Raw genomic sequence first — 27,650 nt, 5'->3', positions numbered from 1 at the left:
ACCCTCCAGACTGAAAACATCCAACTGAATTCCTCAGCAACACACCTACCGCTAAGAAGCCGCAATCATGCAACAACCACACCAGCTGCACACATATCCGGTGCGCCAACGCACCATACGACACTCCCTCTCTCTCTACTGACTTGAACTACAGTTCCCGAAGGCTTTCAACCTACCAGCGCTTTGAAGTCATACCAATGATATATAAGGCGCTATATAAATGCCAAGTAACATAACATAACAAACTGAAAGAAGGATGAGAGGCCGGGGCAGTGGAGCTCATAGAGTAGACAAGGAAAATAGGAGCCAGAGGAATAAGGGCGTATCTAATTTTCTGGAAGGGGAACCAGCAGAAGGGTCAGTGGCGGGAGGAGCTAAATGTTTCTTCAGGGTGGGTGTTTAGGCGAACTACTCTGGGATTGAAAAACATTCTGAAAGTAATTAACTTTAGATTGTTTGAGAAGAAGAGAAAATTATTGCAATAGTGTGCAGAATAATTGACAGGCTATAGTAGTGCAAGTTTTAAGCCATTTACATTCGGGTCTTTTTTTCGACTCCACATACCAGAAGACAACCTCCAGAATGGCTCCTTAACCTCCTATCAAAATCTGGCTTGGGGGCTGCCCAGCCTATTAATGGTAGATATCTGCTTGCAAACAAACAGGGTACATTCGTGAAAAAGCAAGGCGAGACGGGCAAGCCGTCATCGTCCTTAACCGTAAACCAGATACAATATGATAGCACAAAACAACGATTCAATAGGAGAGAGGTTATTCAAAAATACAGTGTATTAAATAATCTTACATAATCATGATGACGCCCAGACTTTTATAAAAACTTCGCGAAGAAATCCAAGTATAATACAGAGTCTTTTGCAACCAATTGTGAATTTGGGAAGTATAAACTACATACGAAATTATTCCTGTGTCCTGAAGTCGGCCTTAATCAACCAGACCAACAGCACTGTGAGGGTGAACTGTAGGAGTATTGTTGGCTGAAACATATGTCGACTTGTTTTGCGAAAACTGTCACCAGCTTTTGTTTCCGTGTCTTTTGAACCTACTTTAAACATCATAAGGGTGTCCCTGTTTCAAATTGGCAATATCAGGTACACACTGAATGAACACAGTGACAGAGAGTCTGGAATAAAGGGGAGACAACCAAGCTAAAAGCTAGCCCTGAGGAAGGACACCCTGACCCTCAAGACCCATGAGCATTGTAAGATACTGTTTGGACTAATCAGACTGCACACTCACATACATGGAGTGAGCGTTTTTTATAAGAGCCATTTTAGCTTCTTTCTTGTAGTGGACATTCCGACTGTACCATCTGCATTCCACCAACTAAGACCCACGGGCACAATTCAAGTTTGCACTTAGGTTGGAATACAGCGAGTTAACCTGGCCTCCAGGTTGCCACCATGTAGAACTGGCTGTGACAGAATCTAATACACAGTTCTGTCCTTTGCTGTAATAGCCAGTCAGTCTGAACTTATGATACAGTGTTTGACAAGGTATATGCCACCATTGTAGAAGGTTAGGAACCGCTCTCTCCTCTATCGCTTTTAGATAGGCGTTGCACCACATGCCACCTAGGGTGAGGCACCTCCGATAGGGTCAGGGTGCCCTTCCCCAGGGCTAGCTTTTAGCTTGGTTGTCTCCCCTTTTATTCCAGACTGTGTGATTAAGTAAGATTATTTAATACACTGTATTTCTGAATAACCTCTCTCCTATTGAAAAGTAATGGCTGTCCAACCATGGACAGTCTGCTGGCCCACATCTCGCCCAGCAAGACCTCCCCCCAAGCCCCCCAAAGTGAAATCTGAATTGGACCAGACAGTCCATCTCCCAGTTTTAACCAAGCCCAAGTCCACAAAGCACTGACTTAGTGTGACTTATCAAGGGAATTCATCCCTTCTCCCTAAGGGTGATCCACCTTGTTTTAGACAAAGGAGGTGAGCTCGCTATGGGATTACCCTCACTAGGGGACAGTGTAAATGGGTTTCTACTAGGTGTGGCCACCTATCGAGGAAATATATATATATATATACCTCCGTCATGTCCATATTCCTCATTGTTAATGTCATACCTAGGGACTAATCAAGATAATGCGCCAGGCCCAAGACAGGCTGGCCTGGTTTCTGACCTGCAACGGTTACAGTTGCTATGGGTGGAAAAGAACCAACCAACTTTCTCTTCTGTTACAAGGGATAGACATAAAGCTCAGGGAAGGAGAGACGAGAGAGAGCTGGAAGAAGCTCCACTTGGCTGCGCAGCCGCAACATGGAAGGGTGTACATTGAGACAAAGAGCCCACAAAGAGCTAGAATCAGGAAGTATTTGAACTGGGGCTACAAGCCTAATAATCCAAGCAGGTGAACAAACGAGTGGTCCAAGAGGGGCATATACAGATAGAAGAAGCCCAGCAAGAGCTAGATTCAAGAACTGTCCAAACCGGGGTGACAATCCCCATAACCCATGTTGGGGTGAGAAAGTCAAAAGCCCATGAGGGGCTAACTTTGAGAATAGCCTAAACCGGGCTGACAATCCCCATACTGCACGTAGTGGTGAGTAAGCAGAAAGCCCCTGAGGGGATGACAGAGAAAACACCCACAATGGGGCATAAGCAACTGGAGAAGTGGACAACACGAGAAGTCAAATAGCCCACAAGGGGCTGAGATACAGAGTACTCCACAAGGGGGTGGACACTATCCACAAACATTCTGGAGGGCCAGATAGCCCACGTGGGGCTAAAAGACAACCAAGAGGAAGTTTGCAAGACCAAATATGAGATTTGATAAAAACACTTGCCCAGGTGTCCTGAAGTGGATACTATAGCAAAAGTGGAAGACTTAAAGGACCCTGATTTTAACTATCAGCAGGCTGTGACTTGGGGAAAGAAACCAAAGACACAAGTCGGTGGGGGTGAGATACCAGCCACCTCAAGGCAAGTGTAGTGGGAACAAACTTACTTTGGCAGACATTTATGTTATTTAGTTTATTAGTGGTAGGGATAGCACATAGGTTAAAAATTACAAGTTACTTGAGCTAGCCCCCGTCTTCTGAGAGTCTGGGAGGAGTCCCTGGAGGGAGGATCCCTACCAGCATCTTTACACAAGGTCATAATCACTGGCCTGCTGAAACCACATAAGCCTCCTCAAGACCCTTACTCATACAGGCCCTTATCTCTCATCAATGTGGACGCAAACATTATGGCCAGAGCCATAGCCAACAGGTTGAACCCATACATGAATAAACTGATACACCCAGATCGATCCGGCTTTATACCTTCCCGTTTCACAGCTCTGAATCTTCGAATATTTTTCGCAATTTCCTCTCATATGGACCCCGAGAAGAAGACCGTTGCAGTAACACTAGATGCCGAAAAGGCATTTGACTCCATTTCCTGGAGTTTCATGTACACCATCCTCCAGAAGATGGGATTCGGCCTGGGATTAATCCGAAGTATACAGCTATTATACCACAACCCTACAGCCAGAGTCAGGACCAACACGACCCTCTCTGCCAGTTTCTCACTACAAAGAGGTACGAGACAAGGCTGTTCCCTCTCTCCATTGATGTTTGCGCTCACTATAGTGGGAATGGCGGCATTCTTGCAGACCAAACACACGTGGAGAGGGATCTGTATCATGGGGAAACCTCAATTTATTTCACTCTATGCCGATGACACTATGCTGTACATCAGGGATCCAGACACACATCTTCCTCCGATAATGCAGGACATTGCAGAATTTACGAAATATTCTGGATACAAGATCAACCAATCCAAATCGGAAATAATACCACTAACCAACTCCGCCACACAGACTGAGGCCACTACTCATTTCGCTGGTTGCCCACTACGGCCCGGTACCTTGGAATCATTCTGGGAACAGATAAGAATACGCTGTACTCCAACAACTATGGTCCGTTCCTATCTCAGCTGGAGAGTAAACTCAACCTCTGGTCTAAACTAACACTATCCATGTATGGCCGAATATCCCTGCTAAAAATGGTGATCGTCCCCAAATTATTATACCTCTTCAGTGGCATCCCCATCTGGCCGGGTCGAAAATTCTTCGAAACGTTACAGAAACGCAGTGTACACTTTGTGTGGGGAGGAGGCACCCCCAGCATTAGCTGGATCAAGATGTGCGAACACTACGACACATGGGGCCTGGCTGCGCCGGACTTCCTTTTACATTATTATGCGGCCAAGCCCAATTTGCCAGATACTGGTTCAGTGATACGGAACAATAAGTGCACATACACGCTGAAGAGGTTGCAGCGGCACCCAATGATCTTCAGAGTATGATGTTCACTAAAGTAAGGGAAGAGAAGGTGCTGGCAGACCCATTGTCGTCTACGGTCCGTGCGTGGATGCAGATCCTGAAAAGAGTCCAATGTGAGACATCGTACCGGCCACATGCCCCACTATGGGCATACCCAGACCTTGAACCAACCATGGACCGTACTCTACAGTGCCGATGGGACCCGGAACGTGAAGCCCAACTGCGTGACCTCTTTCCGGAGGGCGGTTTTGTCACGATTACTGAAATCCAGGACAGACTAGGCACCGGCCTGATCACAACACTATAGTACCACCGCCTGAAGGCGGCCTGCAGAGCCATATGGCCGTCGTTTCCCAGGAGCCGCCTGTACATACATTCTTTGCGGACACCCTAACACCAACGGGGCTCAAGAGAGGCATCTCAGAAATATACAGAATGGTACAGATGCACAACCTGTCTATCAACATGATGCGATCCAAATAGGAGGAAGACCTTCGCATAGAAATCAATGAGTGTTAGGCAGAATCCTTTGCAGTACCCTTAGGGAACACTACAGACAATTAAGTCTGCAATTGGCAGTACAATTTCACCTTTGGTACAACGAAAGGAAAGCAATAGGTCAACTACCCCTTCTTTTAGTCCCTAAGTTGCAACAGACCAGAACCAACACAATCTGAGTAATTCACAAATTGGTATGACCACCACTCTATTATAGAAAAATAACATCTTCATTTATTGTACTGCATCTTATACAGCATTAAAAACCTTAAACAAAGGATCTAAACATATACACCTAGTAACGTATGTTACTTACCCTGTGCACTAGCCCTTACACTCTACTGGCGTCAGTGCACCATAATTTTGGCAAAAAGTGCCACAGGGAAAAGAAAGAAAAATCAAACCACAGTTATAAAAGTAGATGGAAAAAGGCAATACAGTCTGAAATGCTGTTCATCTGAAATGTTAATAGACTAATTCAGAGTAGAGTTCGCCTCCGTGGCGAAATGTACACCTATACAAATACATTCGACCGTTCTTATCTATAGAGACAGCTGTATCTTCTTTGGTGTTTTGGATCAAGCTTGTCTATGTCACTGTACTGTTTTCATTCAGTGTGTACCTGATATTGCCAATTTGAAACGGGGACACCCTTAGGATGTTTAAAGTAGGTTCAAAAGACACGGAAACAAAAGCTGGTGACAGTTTTCGCAAATCAAGTCGACATATGTTTCAGCCAATACTCCTACAGTTCACCCTCACAGTGCTGTTGTCTGGTTGATTAAGGCCGTCTTCAGGACACAGGAATAATTTTGTATGTAGTTTATACTTCCCAAATTCACAATTGGTTGCAAAAGACTGTATTATACTTGGATTTTTTATAAAGGACTGGGCGTCATCAGGCTGCTCACTCGGTGTTTATCTAAGCTGAAGTCATCATTTTCCATGCCTTAGCATTGACAGACCAGGATCAATATTGTAGAAATTATGTCCATCATTTCCAGATATTGTCTACAAGTCCTCACGAGTTCTCATTACTCAGATTGTGTTGGTTCTGAACTGTTGCAACTTCGGGACTAAAAGAAGGGGGTAAGTGACCTATCTCTTTCCTTTAGATATACCAGTCTCCCTTTCGATAGTGTCACCCCCCTACAACCCCCTATTTAAAAAAATCCTGGAGTACCCAATTGTAAGCAGCACCTTTGGTACAAGCCTTTACTACACAGTTATAGTGGTAGCAGTAGCGGAGCAGACAAACTTATCTCAAGAGCAAATGAGCAGTAATAGGAATTACACAAAGGACAATTACTGTGACTCAAGAAAACACTGACTCATGTTTCTGGATAAAAAATATAAGTACATTTATTTTTAAACCATCTGTTCACAAAACACTTCACTTCTATTAAACAAAACCACACTCTAAAATATACTACATACAACCAATTCCTTTGGCTAAGGTCAATTCAAGGTAAGTACATTAGGATTTGACAGACCGGTGTTGTGAAACAAAAGGCGTTACCGGGGGTTAAGAAGCGCTCACTTTTTGACAGTAATGACAGTTCGGTCTTGCGAAAGAAAAGCGTACCCGCGGGGAGAATTGTAACCGTAGTCAAAACACATTTAGCACATTGAAAAAAAACCAAGGCAAAGGGGATAAAAATCATACGCAATACTTTTGTCAAGGCACATGAATCACAGGACGTATCCTAAGAGACAGATAAAGTCAATAGGCCTGCGCCAGTGTCAAACGGAGCAGGGCTCTGTTGACGGCGATCACACAATCAGAACAGTTCGAGATTAACGTTGCCAGGAGTACTTGGATATCGTCAAAGGGAGGCAAAAGTTATAAGAGGGAAGGAAGAAAGGACAAGCCTTCGGTAAGGAAAAGGGTTCACCCCGATTCCTCAAGGTCAGACATAGAGAACGACCAAATAGACAGTACCTTATTCGAATGAAGAAAGCTGGTGCCACGGCAGTTGTTCCTGGTAGTTCCTGCAGACTCAAGGTTCCTGAAGCTTCAGTCGTGGGGACAAGAAGGACGACGTCTGGAGCGATATGCACTACCCAGGGATGAGGCCAGCAGCAGCAAAGCAATGGTGAATAAAAGGTGCGCTCCTTGAAAACAGGAGAGGGCTCTTCTGATGGCTATCCGGGCTACAACAGCTTCGTGCAACGATTTCGACCCAGGAGAGGTTTCTCTGGCTGTAGAAAGGTGAGCTGGTTGATCCCACCAGGCTCAAGCGAAGACGACTCCGGACTGGATATTCTCGGTCGTTGAAGGGTAGATAGCTCAGGACTGCAGCACTGCTTAAACGGGATTCGGGAGTTGCAGCAGCCGTCTTCTCCGCTTCTCTTCGGTTCTTGTAGTTCCAGTGGTGACTCTGACTTCCAGCCCAAGAGTCCTGCCTTTTATGCCAAAATCCCCCATTCACACAGCCTGGCTGTCAATCACACAGCAGGGGGTTGTCCAGCCCGGGCAACAGCCTCAACTAATGGACACAAAGTGCGACTGGGGTCTCCAAGGCGACCATTTGCAGGGGGTTACTAAACCTCTCCCGCACATTCAGCCCACCTAGACACCCAGACGCCAAAGGAGGGCTTCTTCGTAGAAGCCCGCCAAAGGACGGCGAGCAAAAGGCAAACCTGGTTTGCCGAACAAAGAAGGCAAACCTGGTTTGCCGCACAAAGTAAAACACAAGAAGGATCTTAAAAAAATAAAATATCGATTAAACCCGACCGGAGCCAAAAGAAAAAGTATTTGGTCAAGCGGGTTTATGTTCGAGGCTAATACAATAGCCTAAAACAGTACCACGTTTTTATAGTATAATCGCGGTAGGAAGGTTAGGGTAGGGTAGATACCACTGCCACAGGCCAAGTCTTAGTGTTAAGGGAGCGAAACAAGGCTCCAAGAAGAACAGACAAAAAGGGATCAGAGTTAAACCTTTCCAGTACTCCATGTAAGATGGGGTGTACTGGGTCTGTAGGTTAAATGACTACATAAAGTAAATGTCAACTTTACCTGTTTCTGGGGGACAGTAGTCAGCCCCAGAAAAATGGAGTCAGTGGCAAGTCTTAGAGACAACTCTGTGTTACTGCACTGAAGGTGCTGTGTAACATACACAGGAAGTTTGGCTCAAAGAGTGGTGTGGCTCCAGAGCCCAAGATCACACAAAAAGTAGAAATACACATGGCAAAACACATGTAAGAGTGGGAAAAAGGTTCACACTCTTACCAGGTGGAAAAAATAAACCCCATAAATCCAGCAAAGCTGCTGAGAGACTCACTAGGTAAGGGAAATTAGCCATAAATTAACCATAAATGAGAATTCTCCCTAACAATGACCAACACTGGACGCATTACTGCAGATACACTAAAACCATCTCCCTCAATGCCAATTTCCGGCTCATTCAATTCAATATTTGAAACCAATTACATATCACTCCAAAAAAGATCGCCAAATACAACCCATCCAAGCATTCAGTCTGTCCCAAGTGCAGAGCGATTCCGGCAGACGTGATCCATATGTACTGGAATTGCCCTCCGATTTGCCAATTCTGGGAAGACGTAGCAGAGACGGAGTGACATACTGGATATCCATATCCCGGCGACCCCGCTGAAATATCTACTAGGAGATATTGGAAAGGCTTCGATAAAAGCTCGTAGATTGTTTGCTGTGGCAGGGGCAGTGGCAAAGAGGCACATACTTATGAAATGGAAGTCAAACTCCCCCCACGGTCTAAACCTGGCTTCGAGACGTGATCCACACTCAGGAAAGTGAGAACTACACGAAGGGCATACAAACTCACTCCAGGCCTAAAGACATCTGGGCCCCACTCAGATAATACCTACAACCATCATCGGACCGGTCGGATGAAGAAGAGTGATAAACAGAGACAATTTTCATGTAAGACGTGCAGCACTATATGTTTAATTATGGTTTAATAAGTGTCCTTGCTTCCTAAATGTCCATAGTGTTTCGCCTGATATTTGTTGTTAGCATGTCAACATTAAATAAAGGTTTTAAAAAAAACAAAAAAACAAGTTACTCACCGTAGTGACTAGCATGCTCTTAATCCATAGTACCCTTTCCTCCATACTGCATAGGCGTCCCACCTAGGGACGGAAGACAGAACCTTTTAGACCAAAAAAAAACAAAACCTTCCCCTTTAAATTTAGAGGCGCGCAGGGGTGCGGCCCTGGAAGTATGCCCTCCCCTGACTCCGCCTACCGGCACCACTCCTCAGTCCCCATAGACGCGTCAACAATATTACCATTGCCTAATGACACCAGTTTCATTAGGGGGAGGATGGCGGGACATATGGAGGAAAGGGGACTTTGGACTAAGAGTATGTTAGTCACTACGGTGAGTAACTTGTAATTACTATTACGTTTCGTCCCCTATGCTCCATACTGCATGGGCGATTACAACTGAATGTAGCCGCAGGGTGGAGAGGTGAACCTCCTTCAGAAAACAAGTTCCTTAATACTGCCTGCCAAAATGCAGCGCCAGACCTGGAGCCGGCATCCAAATAGTAGTGCTTGCAAAAAGCAGAGGGAGTGGCCCATGTTGCCGCCCTGCTGATGACTTGCCACGGCACGTGTCTCTAGAATGTGACCGCGGTGGCCTTGGCTCTGAAAGCGGGGGCATGCATGTTTGCCGGAAGCAGCCTGTGCTGCCCCTCATAGCCCTCCTTAATGGCTGCAACCATCCATCTTGCTCTGGAGGCCTTGGAAGCCTGGTATCCTGGCCTTGACGCACCAAAGGTGATAAATAGTGCCTCAGACTTCTGGCAGCTCTTGGTTCTGTCCAGATAGAACTTTAGCACTCGCCTAACATCTAAGCAGAGCAGAACCCTTTGAGAATCGTCCTTGGGGTCTGCAAAGAATGTTGGGAGTACCATCTCCTCATTTAGGTGGAACGCTGAGACTACTTTAGGCAAGAATGCGGGATTCGTTTTGAGGACCACCTTGTCTCTGTGAAAGGTAGTGAAAGGCTCTGAGGCCACTAGAGCTTGGATCTCGCTGACACGGCAAGCAGATGTAAGGCCAACCAAAAGGGCTGTCTTCATAGTGACCATTCTGTTGTCCGTGGACGCCATAGGCTCAAAGGATTTATGCGCCAGGGCGCCCAACACTATATTAACATCCCACACAGGGTGTGGCTTCTTGATGGGCAGGTAGAGCCTAGTGAGGCTCGTCAGAGGTCTCTTAACCACCGGATTGGAGAATGGGAAAACTTCCTCCTCTGAGTTCTGGTAGGCTCTGATGGCCGCCAGATAGATGCAGCATGCATCTATCTGCACCCTATAGTGTGCCAGGTATGCAGAGAAGGATAGCACATTGTCCAGTGTGCAAGTGAGAGGATTGAACTCCTTCGACTCCACCCAGTGGCAAAAGCTAGTCCACTTGCTTTTGTACTGGCTCCTGGTAGCATCGCTCCTAGCACCTTGAATGATGTCTAGGTTAACCTGCGAGACGCGCAGATGCTTCAGTGTGACTTGTTCAGAAACCACGCTGCAAGGGCTAACTTCTGCAAGGCGGGATGGATGACCTTGCCCTCCTGCTGCGACAGTAGATGAGCTGGGCCAAGTGGAATGTGAATCAGAGGTTGGTCTGATAGGCTGAGTAGCTCCGAGAACCATGGACTCGCAGGCCATCACAGAACTATCAGAATGATGCTGAGGTGCAGGGACTCTCTTACCTTGCAGATCACCCTATGAACCAGTGGAGTGGTAGGGAAGGCGTAGGCATTCATGCTGTTACACTGTATCTGCAATGCATCGCCCAGAGAGCCTAGACCCCGTCCATGCCAGGATGCAAACTGAGGGCATTTCCTGTTGAACCAGGTGGCAAAGAGGTCCACCTGAGGATGACCCATCTGTTTAAGATCTCCTGAAGGAGCTGGTCGTTCAACTGCCACTCGTAATTGTCCACCCACAGCATGCAGAGCCTGTCCGCCTCCAGGTTTGATTCCCCTGGGAGGTGGATCGCTGTCAGGTGAATGTCATTCGCCAAGGCCCATTCCCAGATGTTGACCGCCAGTGTGCATAGAGGAGGGGACCTGGTGCCACTCTGCTTGTTGAGGTAGTACATGCTGGTGAAGTTGTCTGTCTAAGTGAGGATAATTTTGCCCCTGATGAGCAGTAGGAAGGCGTTGAGAGCCAGCCAGATGGTCTTCAGCTCCAGCCAATTTATATGGGCCTTGTGTTCCTGAAGGGACCAAACTCAGTGGACGCTGTGGTTGTCTAGGGTAGCTCCCCAGCCCTCCAGTGACAGGTCCATGGTGATGGTAACCTGCGGTGCTGGTGGTCGGAAGCGCCTGCCTATCCTCAGGTTGCAGTCTGTGCTCCACCAGAATAGGTCCTGGTGTAGGCAGGGAGGAATGCTGACGGATTCCGCCTGTGAACCCCGCTCCTGATTCCATGAGGATGTGAAGTGCAGCTGTAACCTCCTCTTGTGTACGGCACTGCCAGAAGACATGCCACCATGATACCCAAGAGGTGCTGGTACCACCATGCTGAGGTCACCTCTCTGGTGAGAAAATGACTTGTGGCCCTCTTGATGGCTGCAATCTTGTCCTTTTAGGGAAATACTCTCTTGGATCTCATATCCCAGATGAGGCCCAGGAACGTTAGATTCTGCATCGGTTCCAGCTGAGATTTCTTGAGATTGATGGAGAATCCCAAGTCGTGTTGCGTGTTCATGAGGGCAGAGGAGGTATGGTGGACCACTTCCGGGAATCTCGCCCTGACGAGCCAGTCGTCCATGTATGGATAGACATGGTGACCTTGGGCCCTGAGAAGGGCTGCCAATGCATTCATAAGCCTGGTAAAGACCCTCAGGGCTGAACTGAGGCCAAAGGGTAGAACCTTGTATTGGAAGTGATAGGCAGATGATCCTGAAGCGCAGGAAGGAACAATGGGGCTGCCAAATCAGGACGTGTAGGTAGGCGTCCTTCAGATCCAGGGAGCACATCCGGTCTCCCTTGCACAGTGTCTCTGCAATAAGCGGTGGGGTAACCATCTTGGACTTTTGAAGCGGCAGGGAAAGGTTCAGGGTGGAAAGGTCCAACGCAACTCTCAGGCCAGCCTGGTTCTTCTCGTGTATGGCGAAAATCCTGGAGTAGAAACCCATACCCCGCTGGGAGGCTGGGACTTCTTCCACTGCCTGGCTCTCTATGAGCGACCAAATTTCCACCAACAGAGTTGCTGTCCCAATCTCTGGGAGCGATTGGGAGGAGAGAGGAGATGGGGGAACCAGTAGGCAGTAACCCGTGGACACTACTAATAGGATCCAGGGATCCACGAACCTCGCACACCAATTGTGTGCGTGGAAAGCAAGCCTGCCCTCCACTGGAGGCACGTGGAGCCGGAGGGGAGTGTTAAGCCTTTTTTCCCTCTGAGGCTGAGGAGGGGGACTGAAAGAAGCCCTTATTCCCCGCCTTGTGCTGCTTGCAGCAGTGCTGACTCGGGGAGCGTTCTGGCTGCCAGGACCGTTGTTCTTGGAAGCCACAGAACCCACCGAAGGCCAGGCCCTTGTCTGAACGCTGGTGTGTGTTTGACTGTAGGTCTTGGGCGTGGACTTTGTGAGGATGGATAAGGATTTCGCAGTCTGGGAACTGTTCTTCTTATCAAGTTCCTCATCAGTGATGGAATGAAAGAGGTCGCTACCCTTGAATGGAAGGTCCAATGTGCGTTCCTGGACGTCTTGGTTGAACTTTCTAGCCCAGAGCCAAGCAGTCCTTCTCATGTCCGTGGCGATGCAGATGGCCCGGTCGGAGGTGTCAATATGCGCCACTGTGGACTCCATGATGTATTGAGCCACCATCTTTGCTTCTGCCAGTCTCGCCCTGAAGCGTGCCCGACTGTGCACAGGAGGTTCCAGAAGGAAGTCGGCTATCACCCGCCAAAGTCTCTGGTTAATGGCTGCAAGCATGGCATGGATCTTCTCCTCCTTGCCTAGCAGGGCCAAGGACGAGGTGGCTGGTGACGACTGAGGCTTTGAGTATATGGAAGCACTGTCAATCACAGAGTAGTGTGGTAGAGGGTGTGTCGACAACAAGAGTGTATTTCCCTCCAACTGCCTGTACTTGGCGTTGAGGTGCATGTTCGTGGGCTGCGCTGAATTTTGGACAAGGCGACAATGTCCTTCTGCACCAGAATCCCTGCTCTCAAGGCAGGGCGTAGAGTGAGGACTTCGGCCAAGACCTCTGCCTCCAGTTGTTCCACCTCGGGTTGTGGAAGCCCGAGTATTCAGCCAAACCTGCAAGTCTATCATGGAAGACCTTGGCTGACGATGGAGTGTCAGGGTCCTCCTCCTCGTCGGTGTCCACCAGGGTGTCCGACTGGTCTGGGGCCAGTGGAGGAGTGCTGGGAGCCGTAGGCTGTGGTGTGGGGACCAGAGGCTGCTGTGAAGGCTGCTGAGGAATCGAAGGACCCGGTGCGGTTAGCTGGGGCTGCACAGGGGCCTGAAGCACAGGAGCCATAGGAGGAATGACTATGGGTGCTGGCGGAGGGACTGGAGCCAGAATGTCCCCGATCACATCCTGAAGGATGGAGCCCATCAGCGTGAGGAACATCTCAAAAAACATGTCCCCGCAGGCTGGTGGGGTGGCAGGTGGTATTGACGGAGTAGTGGGCGGCTGCTGGAGCCTGTGCATACTCTGCCTTGCTAGTTGCAGGGCACAACTGCCTTGCGACGTAGAAGGATAAGCAGTAGGACACGTACCTGGTGAAGATCTTTCCCACCTGGACACCCAATCTCCTACCTGCTCCCCAAAGTGGGTCGGTATCGGACAAGCGGCCATCTTGTCTGGTGCGGCAGCCATTTTGTCGAACTGCAAGCAACATGCCTGCATCGTGGTGCCTGGCTCACTGGGAACGGCCTCCTCCTGGATTCTTGGTGGTGGAGCTTGAGGCCTACCCTGAACCTCAGGACGAGACCTGGGTAGTGCCCTCGGCGGACTCGCAGGTAGTGCTGCTTACAGGCGCCCCCTCAGTCATTTGTCTGGCATAGTTCCTCGTGTGGACTCCCAGTAAAAGAACCCTGCAGTCCCTCAGCACTGTCTCCGGAAGGATCTACCGACCCCTCGACCTGTAGCTGGAGGAGCCTTGGTACCTGCGCTGGTGTGAGAACCTCAACGGTCCCTCCCGCTTGGATATTTCCTAGGGAAGGAGTCGCCTTTGCGGGGTGCAATGGAAAAGAGAGGACCTGCCTTGGGCCTTGACCTGTGCTTGACGAAGTTCTTCAAGTCCCCTAAAGGTGACTTGTGAAAGAGCTCCCCTCCCACCTTGCTAACCTATTCTTCAGAGCTTGCAGTGTAAGCGCGTTGCACGCAATACAGCCCTCCCAGCCGTGGTCAGGGCCAAGGCAGCAGAGGAACAGAGCCTGGGGGTGTCAGGTGTATTGACCCATGTTCGAGGCATTATGCTGCAACATTTGGTGCTGTGGGCTTAGAAAATCTAAGATGGCCGAAAATCCCACATTTGCGCCAGAATCCAGGAAAACAGTGCAGTTTTTGCACACACCAAAATGGTCGCCTGACCTGCCACCCACCAGTGCGAGCATGATGGGCCAGAAGCGCCATGAGTGAAACGTGGTGCCAAAGGAAAAACAGCAGTGCCTGTTAGCTCAAAAAGCGCTTTGAAATCACCTTTGTTTCTCTGAATGCAAGATCAAAATGCCTATTTCAAACATTGCAAGATATTCAAAAATCTTACTGAACACCAGCAGACGTCTGGTAGAATGAAGTCTTGTGTGCATACAAAATCTGGAAAGATTAAGAGGCTAAAATAATGTTCATAACAAAACTGGCTGAGCTGTGGATGTCAGCACCTCAAGTGAAATTGGATTTAAAGCCACTAAAATCGAAATGTTTAAAATAAATGAGTGACCTATTTTTTAGTGTCACATAGGCTGCAACTGTTTAAATGTCATAGTTTTGAACTTAGAATCAGCGTTCTAGCTGCATGTGTAAACATTTTAAGTTTGATTTGAATGAAGAAAAATTGGAACAAAAGTGACATTTGGCTGAAGCCTGGCTTAAAGGGATTTAATTCTGCCCGGCAACTACCCCCGACAGGAGTTGAAACTTGCCCAGCAACTGCATTCACAGGCCTGGCCTGTCTTCTGCTGCCCACACCAAAAGGAGATTACACCTCTGCGATTGAATCAGGGGAGGGGCACCTGGGACTGCAGCGAAACAGAACAATGAACTTCCCTTGGCTCAAAGCAATTGCTAAATCAGGAGGTCGTAAATGGCTTCCTCTTGGAAGGAACTGGGAGGGGCACTGCCTCTGTGAGCCAGTTGAGCTTTGGGGAAGTGGACAAACCAGAAATTCCCCCATGTGCTTTGGGACTTAACCACACCCATCTGGACCAGAGCATAATTTTAAAAGATGGATAATTCATAGTACAAAATTGTCAAAATTGTATAAATAATATCATTATTCCTGTGATTTTTCTGTGCACATTTTAAGAGGTGTTAGGACTCTGTGGTATGTTCTCGGGGGGTAGTAGCGGAAAATAGGGTATTACTCCAAATGTCTATGTTAAAAATCTGACACTTCATCATCTGATGCCCATATTCCTTGCGCACATTTGTGTAAATTCTGGAAAAATTTAGATATTGTGTTCTGGATGAAAAGGGCAGAATTCGGTCAGAAGTGGACACAACATCTTACAAAGACAGGGATCGGATGGTTTGGCGCTACAGAAAATATGTTAACTGGACATATAATATTAGAAAAATTGTACATAGATAAATATGCATTTAAATCAAAAATAGATTTGTGTGCAAAGTGACAAGGGGAGGATTCTCTGACCCATAAACATACCTCATCACGGTGACACTCCCATTTCCTTCCCCCAATGAATGGAGAGAGGAGAATGTGGCCAATGATAAGTTGTGAGGGGCAGGCTTAGTTATGCCCACGCACATACCCATTTTGGTGATGCAATTTCTGCTATAAGTAAGGATGGCAATCCTTAGTAAAGGAGTTCCAGATTCACTCATCACCTCAACATTGGCGGGACGCTCTGCACAAGAAAACCAGACTCCAGATTCCAGAACTTTGAAGCAGAGGGCCTACTGCAAGCTGAACTCTTCTCAGCTGGCCTTCCAATCTTGCAAACTGATTTTACCCCAGACTTCCAAGGGGCACATCAGAATAAAACAGCCGGGCTGTGCTGTTTCTGCTTCTTTGCCAAGAACTTTTGCCAGACCCAGACCAGACCGCTGTGCCAGAACCAGACCCAGAAAGCAGAGCTGTATCCAGAACCGCAGACCAGACCAGACCACTGCGCAGTGCCAGACCCAGACCAGAGGCCACGCTGTGAGCAGAACCAGTAGCGCCCTATTCCAGTCCAAAATTAGGAGTGAGTATCCAGCCAGAACTGTGCAAACCAATCTCTTAGTTTAAAATAATCTAATTCAAACCATTTCAAACTGTCCAGAACTGCATAGAAATCATGTGTCCATTCTGTGGTTTCAAAGCTGTGAAAGTGTCCTTTGTCCTTCTGAATCTTTACTTCATTTCTGAAAATCTACTTCCACAAAAACGTCCGTATCTTTTGAACCGTATGTTCTAGAAGCGAGATTTAACTTTCATTTTAAAGCTGAGAACCTAAGCCTTCGAACGAATCCAGAACGACAATCCAACTCCTTATAGTTCTTCCGTAGTCGCGATCGACGCACTCGGAAAAAGTGCGGCGAATTGCAAACTAGCTCAATCTCACCACATGTTAAAAAATAGCTGTCTTTTGCTTGCAACTGCTGAAATTCGTTTTCAATCTGATAATCATTCCTGAATAATTGCTAGTGTTGACCTGAACTAATTCAAAGTAGCTGTCACCTACCCTGAATCTCCTATAGGGAATTAAAATCATTTTTAGCATATTTTTCACTTCATTGCAAATCACATTTAAAAGTATTTTTGCCTGTTTAAAAGCATACCGGTTGCTCTAAGCTTGCTGGGGGGGGGACTGGAATTTGAATTCCATTTTGATTGCATTCCTGAGAACTGTGTGCTCGCCTTTCCATCTCTTTATATTGCATAAGGGGGGGGAGTGAATTGCCACAAGGGGAAAAGTGATCGTATTATCTCTTGTTGAAACCATATCAGTTTATTTCTGTGCTGCATTCTTTCCATCATTGCTTTTCCTTGAAACCATAAAAGTATTCTCTGCTACCTTATCCTTTCTATACCAACTCCTAAGTAATTAAAGAATTGTGCTACTGTAATATTATCCACTGTTAATCACTGTCATATTCATAAGAGTGCTATCAATTATTAATTTATTCATAAAAGTGTGAAATATATATATATAGTTTAATTTTTCAAATAAATCTAATTTGCAAAACAAACCTACTTCTTGGCTCAGTGAGGTCAGGGGGATTCAAAGAGAGGGGCGTTATATAAGGGTTCATCATCCAGATTTATGAACTTGTCATAAAAATATATAAATAAGGGATTCCATTGGGCATCCCAGACTAGACATTGACTTAGTTGGAGTGCTGAATTGAAGTCACTTGCAGGGGTCAGATGTGGGGAAGACCCCTTGCAGGTTGGACACCTGCTGAAGCCCAAGGACATCGACATGCGCTGAGGCGGAGCGTTGCGCCAGAGGACCAAGTACCGGTTTAAAGATAAGAAGAAAAAGACAAAAAGACAGTATCCGGGGAACGATGTGTATGGAATTACAAGGCCGAAGCCAAACCCAGTAGCGCTGGTGAAAGCAGTCCGTTCCAGTCAATGCGGAAAAGCGGACTGCAGAGTGTGCAGAGTCAGGGGAGCACATGCTCCCAGGGCCGCACCCACGCGCCTCTAAATTTAAACGGGAAGAAGATTTTTTTCTGGTGAAAAAGGTTTCAGCTCCCGTTCCTAGGAGAGACCCCTATGCACTATGGCAGAAAGGGGATGGAACATAAGAGTATAGGTTTGGCCAGAGGACAGAATTTTTGTGAGGCATCTTGACAAGCACCAATTTATTATTTTCTTTGTAGTTAGGGAACCCATTATCATAGCTAAAGGCATAGTTGAGGTTTTCTTTTCTTAAAGCAATATGGCGCAAAAGGTGGCCATTTCGAGAGCATGGCACTGAAAATGGCATTTTCATGGTAGAAAATATGGTGCACAGCCAAAAATGTATCCTACTGTTCATTGTCAAGACCGGAGGCTCACATTATGCTTCTCTTTCTTTATTAACACAAAGAGAAAGTGCTCAGCAGCCAAGTTTTTAATGCACCCAGACAAATGATACTGTATAACTATGAACAAGGGTGCAGAAAATATATCCCATAAACAACATTAACATGTGAATAAGAAAACTTTCAGTCCATAACAAGAATCACTGAGGAAAGAACTCCGCTTCCAAGGGGGCTTAGCCCAAGTTCACAACAGGTTACAGCACATGTGACAAGAAAAGGTCCAATCAACAGTAAACAGTCCCTCCAAATATGAGCCCACAGTGCATCACCTCCTCTTTCTTTGCTGCTCAGCATGAGATAAGTACAGATTTTCGTTTTACTGCATTGTTATATCATATTATTACAGATAATCCCATATATTTAATACTATTGCCTTTAAAACTCAAAGTGCTGCTCGCACTCGCCGCACCATTTCTTTCCATTTGTTTCCTCACAGAACGTTGAAACGGCAGCAGCGTATCCTGTGGTTTCCCCTTTTCCTGTTAGCGTTTTATTCCTTTACTCTCTGACCCCAGTTGCCTTTTCCCGCTGGCATCGGAGGAAGGTTATTTTTGTCCCAAAACCTCGCTGTTAAGCGACAACTTGCCTGCTTACCTCCGGATTGTGTTCATTTTAATCTCGCACCCCTCTGCTCGCACTTAGTGGCTTGCCTGTATGGAGCGGGAGGCTGCGTAGAGCTCACTCAAGAGCGCAGTGCTTCCCGCGACCAGCAGAGGGAGCCTGCCACGCTCCAGATTCTTTTTTTCTGTCATCTGGCACTTGCGCAACGTATTTCCTTTGATTATTTTCACAGTTGGCAATCCACTTGCAAACTTTCTCTCCATTTAAAAAAAAAAAAAAGTAAGAAACCAGGTAATTGCTTTCCTATAGGGAAGCTGTGGGACTAAGAGAGAAGGCTCAGATCGAGTGTCCACTATATATAAAATAAATTAAAAAAGGGCCGACATATTAACCCAGCAATGGCAGCTCAATACCCCCCCTCAGGCTGACCAAGAATGGTCAGATGACATTGAGGGAGCCTATGAAGTAGATGAGGTGGCCATGTCAGACAGCTTAAAAGGGTGCTGGGATCCTCAGTGGAAATCACCATCAAGAAGGCTGTATCAGGGATGCTCTTGCCTATCAGCAGCGTTTGGAGAGCATGGAGGAGCACTTACAGGCAGCACCCCAACCGGGGAAAAAAAGAACACAAAAAAGGAAATACCTTTCTGATAGGGGATGTACGCCGTCTTGCAAGAGTAAGCACTCTTTGACCCCCAGAGCCAGCCAGAGCAAGCTACGACTGCCATCACAGATGCCTTCTCCAGGCTTAAAAAAGCCTTCTTGAATAGGAAGGAGAACCCTTCCGACACTAGACCCTCTCACCCCAAGGAGGCCAATGCGGGTGCCCCACCGTCAAGCCCGGAGGACCACCATCAGGGCACAGACGACAAGTACGATAAGGGGGAGTACCATACTGATGATCAGACTCCCCAATCTTCAGAAGAGGACGATCAGATTATAGGGTCAAGATCCTCTACCTAAGGAAATGCAGCAGCCCCCATTCCCAGGCAAACATCCACAAAACATTCTTCTCTTGAGGGAATGTTTACGCCGGAGGATTTGATTCATCCCAGGTCAACAGACTGGGAACCGTCGACCAGAGCTTCATAATATATCAAGGCCAGGCTACATCAACCTTTAGAAAAGGAGGTCAGGGCCAAATGTAAATTGGAGTGCCCTCGCCCAGAGATTCCAGGAAAGGTAGCTCTGACACCGGAACTTAATATGAAGATGATTACCTTCCTCGGGAATAACATTAAGGACCCAAAGAAGGGCATTGATCGTGCCTGGAGCTCTTGTCAAGATAAGGTCCTGGATATTACAGGGCCTCTAGCAAAGATCATGGACCTGGACGAAAAGGCCATTGACACAGGCAAACCTATTGACCTAATCATCTTATCTGGGTGGTCCCAGAGAGCACTGTGCTTGCTCGGAAAGGCAAACTGTGCCATGTCGACAGAACTGGCTAGCACTGAATCTGGAGCTGCAGCCCAGGGCTTGCTTTTCTGGAGATACCTTTGTGAAAGAAATGTCTAAGTTCGTGGGCACATTCACCACCTTAGAAAAGGCACAGGCCTCTATTAAAAGAGTATTCGTCACCAAAAAAAATTCCCGGGCCGGACGAGGTAGGAGGGTCGCTCCTCTTGCCGTTTTTCCTTTGACAGAAGATCTCAGCATACAAGGGATCAGCAAAACTTCTGGCAGGATCGATCAGACACCTTCTTCCCATCCAGGGGATGAGGAAGGGGCCGCAGCTGGAGAAGAGCGGCAAGATATCCAGTCCAACAGCTAGCAGGTCAGTGTAAGCAAACCAGCGCCAGAGACACCCATAGGGGGAAGGATAGCTCTCTTTGCGCAAGCTTGGGACTCCTTATCAGGAGATGCCTGGATCAGGGACACAGCTTGAGGCTTGCGTCTAGCGTTCTTTGTAGAGTTCTTTGCCCAACCCTTTCAAGCGCATCGCCCGCACAGATAGTAATGTCCCAGGCGGACGCAGCAGCGCTAGACAGCGAGGTCCACAGCCTACATCAGAAACAGGCCATACGCCCTTGTTTGGATCAGGGCGGTTTTTTCAGCCCTATTTTTTTGGTTCGCAGAAAGTACTACCAGTGATGCATCTCAGAGCTTTGAACAACTTCACAGTCTACCGCCATTTCAAAATGGACGGGATACACATGCTCAGACATTTTGAGACCAGGCGACTGGCTTATTCGCCTGGACCTTAAGGACACTTATCTGGCGGTGCCCATTCATCAAGCACACATAAGCTACCCGGGGTTATGCTGGAAAAATCAGGATTGGGAGTGCACAAGCTTGCCTTTCGGCTCTCTTCGGCCCCTTGGGCATTTACCAAACTTCGAATGCCGGTCGTAGCTCATCTCAGAGAGAAGGGTGCCAGACTCATTATATACTTGACTACATCATTCTCATGGCCCAAGCCCTGGTAGAGCAACAAGCACGACTCGCCATAGATCTATTGCACAGCCTCGGTTTCCTCATCAACTGTGAGAAATCGGTTCTCTGCCCCTTCAGGAACCTAGAATTCCTAGGGCTCATAGTGGATACGCAGAGCTCGCAATTCCGCCTGCCAGCTCCCAAGATACACTCCACACGTCGGGAGATTTGCAGACTGTTACGGAGGAACTTCTTCTCCCTCTGGGAGTTAGCGAGAGTAATAGGTCTATTGTCTACTTCCATACAAGCAATATTTCCACGTCCACTTCACTAGCGAGAGTTGCAAAGGTCAGCATCTGAGGCACAGACTTTCCTACTCGCAACGCCTAGCTCTCTCGCCCCAAGCAAAGACAGAGCTTGTCTGGTGGCTCACCCATATGGAAGCCTGGAACGGCAAAGCTATCTTGGGGTCAACTCCAGACATCGTCACAGAATCGGACGCCAGCCGTTCGGGTTGGGGAGCAAGATGTGGCTCTGTCGCCACGGGAGGAACATGGTCTCCTCAGGAACTGGATTTGCCCATAAACTGCCTAGAGCTTCTAGCGGGCTCCTTTGCCGTGCGATCTTTCGCCAGAGGCAGAGTAAGTTGTTGTAGCTTACTGAAGTTGTACAACATTTCAGCAGTGAGATACAATCAATCATATGGTTGGCACCAGATCAAGACCTCTAGTAGAACTAGCCAAGGACTTCTGGCATTTCTGCCTGGAACACCAAATCTCTGTCACAGCAGACTACCTTCCTGGGCTCAGGAACGAGGTTGCGGACTGGCATTCCTGCCATTCCACCAACTACAGAGAGATATTTGTTTGCCTCCAAAAAGTATGGGGTCCCATGTCCAGGGATCTGTTCGCCTCCCGCCTCAACATTCATCTCCCAGAGTTTTAAAGCTGGAGACCGGACCCAGCGACGGATGCATTTCTACAGCAGTGGACCGGGGAAATATCTTATGCCTTTCCCCCCCCCTTCACCATGATAGCGAGGACCCTGGCAAAGGCCCGTCAGGAACAAGCAGAGCTTGTCCTCATAGCCCCGGTCTGGACATCTCAGACTTGGTATCCAGTTCTTCTGGAACTTTCCTCAAATTCTCCAATCCTTCTACCACAATCTCCAGATCTGCTATTGGGTCTGACAGGTCAACGCCACCCCCTTCTCCTGAGCGGGTCGTTGACCCTGGAGCCTGGAGGATTTCAGGGCAATATGGAAGGTCCCAGGCATTTCGCGCAAGGCCGTCAGTCTCGTTGAGGAGAGCTGGTCCCCCGCTACCTGCAAGAGATAATCTAAATCTTAGCCACATAAGGCAGCCTCTGCCCCTACATTTGCATGCTGGGTGCGCTTGACTCTCTCACAAGCGGGAATCGATACTGACCGCTTTGGTGTTCACTCAGCGACAGGCGCCATGGCTTCCAAAGCTTTTCAGATTGGTGTCCATTTAGAGGACATCATAAGGATGGCCGACTGGGCCAATGAATCAATTTTCAAACAGTTCTATTTGAAACTGCTAGAGCAGCCGGCATCTATAGTGGTAAGTAAACTTTAAACCAGCATAATGTGAGCCTCTGGTCTTGACCTAGAACAAAGATTAATTCTATTTAAAACACCCGTCTAGAAAAATAAACAGCGCATAAAACGCTAGCGTACAGTTTTTTAAATATCTTTTATAAGTGTGCAAATTTGTTGTACCACATTCTATGTGACATTGCATAATATTTTAATTTGATTTCTCCCGCCCATTCACGCTGACTAGGGTTATTCTATCCATCAAGTAACCCTTGACCTTTCTTTTTCTTCCGATAGGAACATCAGACAAGCCCACCTGACCTGCCTGCTTTTCCGCAGGATGTCCACAGCATTAGGACCTCAGACACGTCTGTTCTTATTTGCATGGTTCGCAGCCTAAGAAAGAGGAAGTGATGCACTGTGGGCTCATATTTGGAGGGACGTTTTACTGTTGATTGGACCTTGTCTTGTCACATGTGCTGTGACCTGTTGTGAACTTGGGCTAAGCCCCCTGGGAAACAGAGTTCTTTCCTCAGTGACTCTTGTTATGGACTGAAAGTTTTCTTCTTCACATGTTAATGTTGTTTACAGGATATTTTTTCTGCACCCTTGTTCATAGTTATACAGCATCATGTGTCTGTGTGCATTACAAACTTGCTGCTGAGCACTTTCTCTTTGTGTTAATGAAGAAAGAGAAGCATAATGCTTGCCTCTGTGTCTTTAATAGAATTAAGACTTTCTGATAAGTTATTCTGGAAAATCTTTATTATCATCTAAAATGTACCAGAAATGTAGCTATGCAAAAAAGGGATACCAAGCGTTCCAGCAACCCTACACGCATTAAAAAGTAAATGGGAGAAAAACTCCCCCTGCAACGACGACCTCACTCAACCCAAAAGCAGCCATGCTACAATGACGAATATGCTGGGGGTTCCATTTAAATGAATGGTAAGAAAGGTGAAAAGGAAGCATTTTCTTCACACCTCGGTCTCGTTTTAGTTTTCATTATGGTTGTCTAATAAAGAACAAAATAGGACAAGCACTGTACGGTAGCAACGCAAAAGGTGCAAGCATAGAAAAAGGCAAATGTTTTTATTTATTTGACATGCTTTATCACCAGCATTTTCAACACGGGAACACTCGGTTGCTAATAGCGATAATCTCATGCAGCGAGGGACATGCCAGCTGGAAAACAGTTCTAGGTTGCCCTTGTTAAGGGCCTTTGATGCGCTTGTGGCCTTAGCTTAAGCTGGCAGGCCATTACCAGGGACAGCCGGCCTTGCGGGTGACGAAGCAGAGATTCTTTTAGGCATTAAATTGCTCGGCAGCTATTGAATAACAAGAGTCAATAAAATAAATGCCTAATTTTTGAAGAATTATTTGCTTCCAAACAGACCGTATTCCACCCTTTTCTGTAGCTCAATCTGTAAAAATGATCGTTTCTCAGGCCACGGTTGATGAGCCATTTTACATGCGTCACTTTATGCTTAAGTAACCCAAACCCGATGTTACTGAGATCCGGAAACCTTTATTTTTAGCAGTACGTAAAGACTTTGATGCCCACTGGGAGTGTTATTCAAGAGTTTTAGAAACCAGAGCAAGACCATCTCCAATTATGTTGGTACAAGGAAGAAAAGCACTGCTTCATATAAATACATTCTGACCTTCCTTCTGGTATCCGGAGTTACTATTGACATAGTACTGAGATAAAGAAATTGAACATTTTCAAAAGGTTTTTTGAATTGTTATTTTTTTAATAAAATGTGATTTATTACCTTGCCTGTGAATCATCCCACCATGCATAATCCTTGCAACAATGCAATGATTTAGCTCGTTCATTTTTAACGTGATTCCCTGTAGAACGAAACAATGAATGCAAGCATCAAATTATCATTAAGAAAGGAATTTCACATTTCTTTATGAATAAGCAAATTCTTTTAACTTGAACAATGCTTTTCAATAGTAACAACCCAATTTATTTGATTACTCAAGCATACTGGTGCTGGATCTACCATGTCAAAATTTGGGAGCGTTATTTACACCTAGAAAACAAAAGATTTTTCCTCTTGAGTACAGCATTTAAAATATCCTTTTCAAGTTAGTTGATAACGACTATTGTTTCGATAACAGAGTGCATATAAGTGAATGGAAAAAAGGTTTATTGCTGTATAATTTTGCCTTTAGGTTTCTCCTGGCTTTCATTGTGTTCTGCAAAATAAAATGTTAATAAAAAATGCAAAATAAAAAATGCTGGTTGGTGCTGTTCACTACATGGTCTGGCAGTAATAATCTCCAAATGAAACAATATAATCGAAGGAAAAGAAACATTGCATTACTTTTTCTCTACATGGAAAATACATTAAGGCATAAAGAATCCCACAGATTTGTCATCTTTTGAATTAGGTCTAGACGCAGAACGGATCTAGAAAACTATCTTTTTATAAAAAAAGCTTGCAGGTGGCATCACAGTGCTCCATCAAGGATTAAAAATGCCATGGGTGCCACTGGCACCATGTGTGAAATAGCTAAATGCCCCCACCTTATAGTGCAAAGCAATGTCCCATACCCAGAAGAGGGCAAAGGATTTGCTAGAAAAGTCATACCAGACACAGTGATATTAGAAAAGATGTATGCTGAGCCCCACCTACAAATAGAAAAACAAGTTACTTCTTACCTGGTAACGTTCTTTCGATGGGATGTTCCTCCGACGTATTCCTTATCTTGATAGATCATCTCCAGCTTGCTGGAGCTTGTCTCCAGCTTGCTGCGCGTCGATGTCCCTCGAGCCGATGTCCCTCGACAGCCTCGGTATCGGGGCCAACGTCATCATGCGTATAAATAGACTCGCGCAGCATCCGTTGCTCAGTTCCGTTTTGACGTTAACAGTTTTTTACATGAATTGGTTAGTGACCCAGAAGGAGCGTAAGCTGTAACCACAAGGGAAGTTTTACTGAGGGGATGGATGGGAGGGGCGATAAGGAATACGTCAGAGGAACATACCATCGAAAGAACGTTAGCAGGTAAGAAGTAACTTGTTCTTCGAAGGGATTGTTGTTACGCTCACCTGGCTCCCACCAAGGCGTCTGTCACCCGGACTGCTGCGGCCTCCACCCAGGTGATGCGTAGTGCAGTGATGACCGACTGGATCTGCCCTCCTAATCTTGTCTGCTTCACCTGTAGAAATATTCTCCTTATATTCTTGAAGGATGAGCCCTCCATCCTGCGAAGCACGCAGGGGCACGTTGATGACCAGTTACTTCACTGGCCTGAGGATATTGGAAGAGTTGTAGACGAATCCTGACTCCAAAAGGTCCTGGTGAAGAGCCGTAAATATAGTTCGTAAGAGTTCAAAATGTCTGGAATTCACGCCTGTCCAATTCCTCTTTTTATCTTGCAGCTTTGACCCAATAAGAAGATTGACAGCTGAAAGAGCTCCGGTGAAAGTCTGTGTTACCCAACACTGTCCAGTAAATAATGCCAAGGGTTAAACTTGCTGCTTTCTCCTTTTTTACAGGTGCGGCATAAGAAGATGTGGCGTGCTGATGAATAATACCCCCGACGGTAAAGCCAGGTAAGCATATGGCGGCTAAAGAGATTGTCTCTGTCGGTTCTCTCTACTCACCCTGTTGTTTCTTGTCCCCCTTAGGTGCCGGGACTCGGCGTTGTAAAGATGGAGACAGCGCCGGATCGAAGAGATGCTGTGTGGAACGGTGAGTATGCCACGGCGCTGCTGCTGGCGATACGACGCATTTAAAACAAAGTCTTTCCTCTGGTTTGAAGATGCGATGAATCCGGAATCAGGTAAGAAATCAGGTAATACTCTTGTTCTAACCTTTGCTTCTTTCTTTCTTTCTAGGTGCTCCAGGTTCGAGGCGGGCGTGTCAGAAGGCTGGATCCTGCTGCTGGCACGGTGAACGTTACGCTGCTGGATGCAGAATAACGCTAAGCGTGTGCTGCTCTTCGGGCGTGGTTTAAATAGCCTCCAAAGTAGTCCCAGGTAGGTATTCCTCCCCGACCACACCTGAGTAACAAAATAGTACCTAAGGTAAAGTAGTCCCTTCCAGGCCTCACATGGGCTTGGATCTTCTTGCAGCATGGTTTGCATCAGGTAAGTGTGCACCTATGAGCCTGGCGCCTATGGCGCCAGGACTGATGTCCCATATGAGCCTGGCGCCATAGGCGCCAAGACTGAACCCAGACGGCCCCTAACAGGGGTTGCTGGGTTTTCTCAAGGCAACATGATGCCTGCTCCCGGGGCTGATGGACGTGGTCTGGATGCCCGGGGGTATGCATCATGACAATTGTGTCCTCCGACGTATTCCTTATCTTGATAGACTCCCATAGCAGTGGTGTGTAACTGGAGGTGGGAGTAAAATTGCCATGTTTCCCTTCAAGAGTAAACAGAGTGCAACACAGCTTTGCCAAATCTAGTCTCTTGGCTAGAGGAGGAATCCAGGTTGTAAAATCTTGTGAAGGTATGTGCAGACGACCATGTGGCAGCCGCACATAAGTCTCGAATCGGTACCCCTCTTTGGAGGGCCGAAGAGGCTGCGATACCCCAGGTTGAATGAGCCCCAAGATTTTGAGGAGGCTCTTTCCCTGCCAGTTTGTAACATTCCAGAATGGCTAAAATAATCCATCTGGAAATGGTCTGTTTTGTTATCGGTAATCCCAATTTGTGCCCTGAGTAACCTACGAACAGTTGGTCTGCTTGCCTAATCTTAGCAAGTCTGCTGATGTAAAAGCTCAAAGCCCACCTTGGGTCCCGCCTATGCAGCCTTTCTTCCTCTTTCCCCATATGGGGAGGGGGATAAAATGAAGCCAAGGTAATCTTCTGAGTGATGTGGAATTCAGAAACCACCTTTGGGAGAAAATTAGGATTCATTTGTAGGACTTTATCTTTATGAAAAATTGTATGATGGGGTTTACAAGATAGAGCCTGTAATTCACTCACCCTCCTAGCAGATGTCAATGCTACTAATAAGACAGTTTTAAGGGTGAGAAACCTTAGTGAACAAGAGTGGAGTGGTTCAAAAGGAGTACCCATCAGGAAATTTAAGACTAAATTTAAGTCCCATAAGGGAACTTGGAATGGTCTTGGAGGATAGACATTGGTTAATCCCTTCAGAAATTGTATTACTAAGGGTAACTTGAAATACAA

General features: G+C 46.8%; 1 protein-coding gene across 10 annotated transcripts in view; it reads right to left on the bottom strand.

The window, feature by feature from the left end:
* The window catches only part of CASK (calcium/calmodulin dependent serine protein kinase), a 2,777,982-nt gene that overhangs the window by 632,913 nt on the left and 2,117,419 nt on the right, over positions 1–27,650 (bottom strand). For all 10 annotated transcript variants that reach the window (XM_069636511.1, XM_069636508.1, XM_069636509.1 and 7 more), the window contains one exon: positions 24,265–24,343. In XM_069636511.1, the coding sequence (XP_069492612.1) occupies positions 24,265–24,343 (79 nt within the window). The remainder of the gene's footprint in view (positions 1–24,264; positions 24,344–27,650) is intronic.

Source organism: Ambystoma mexicanum, chromosome 7p, assembly GCF_040938575.1.
Source record: "Ambystoma mexicanum isolate Mex_15411 chromosome 7p, UKY_AmexF1_1, whole genome shotgun sequence".
Classification (NCBI taxonomy): Eukaryota; Metazoa; Chordata; class Amphibia; order Caudata; family Ambystomatidae; genus Ambystoma; species Ambystoma mexicanum.
The sequence above is the reverse complement of the archived record's forward strand: the minus strand, read 5'-3'. Positions and strand labels throughout refer to the sequence as shown.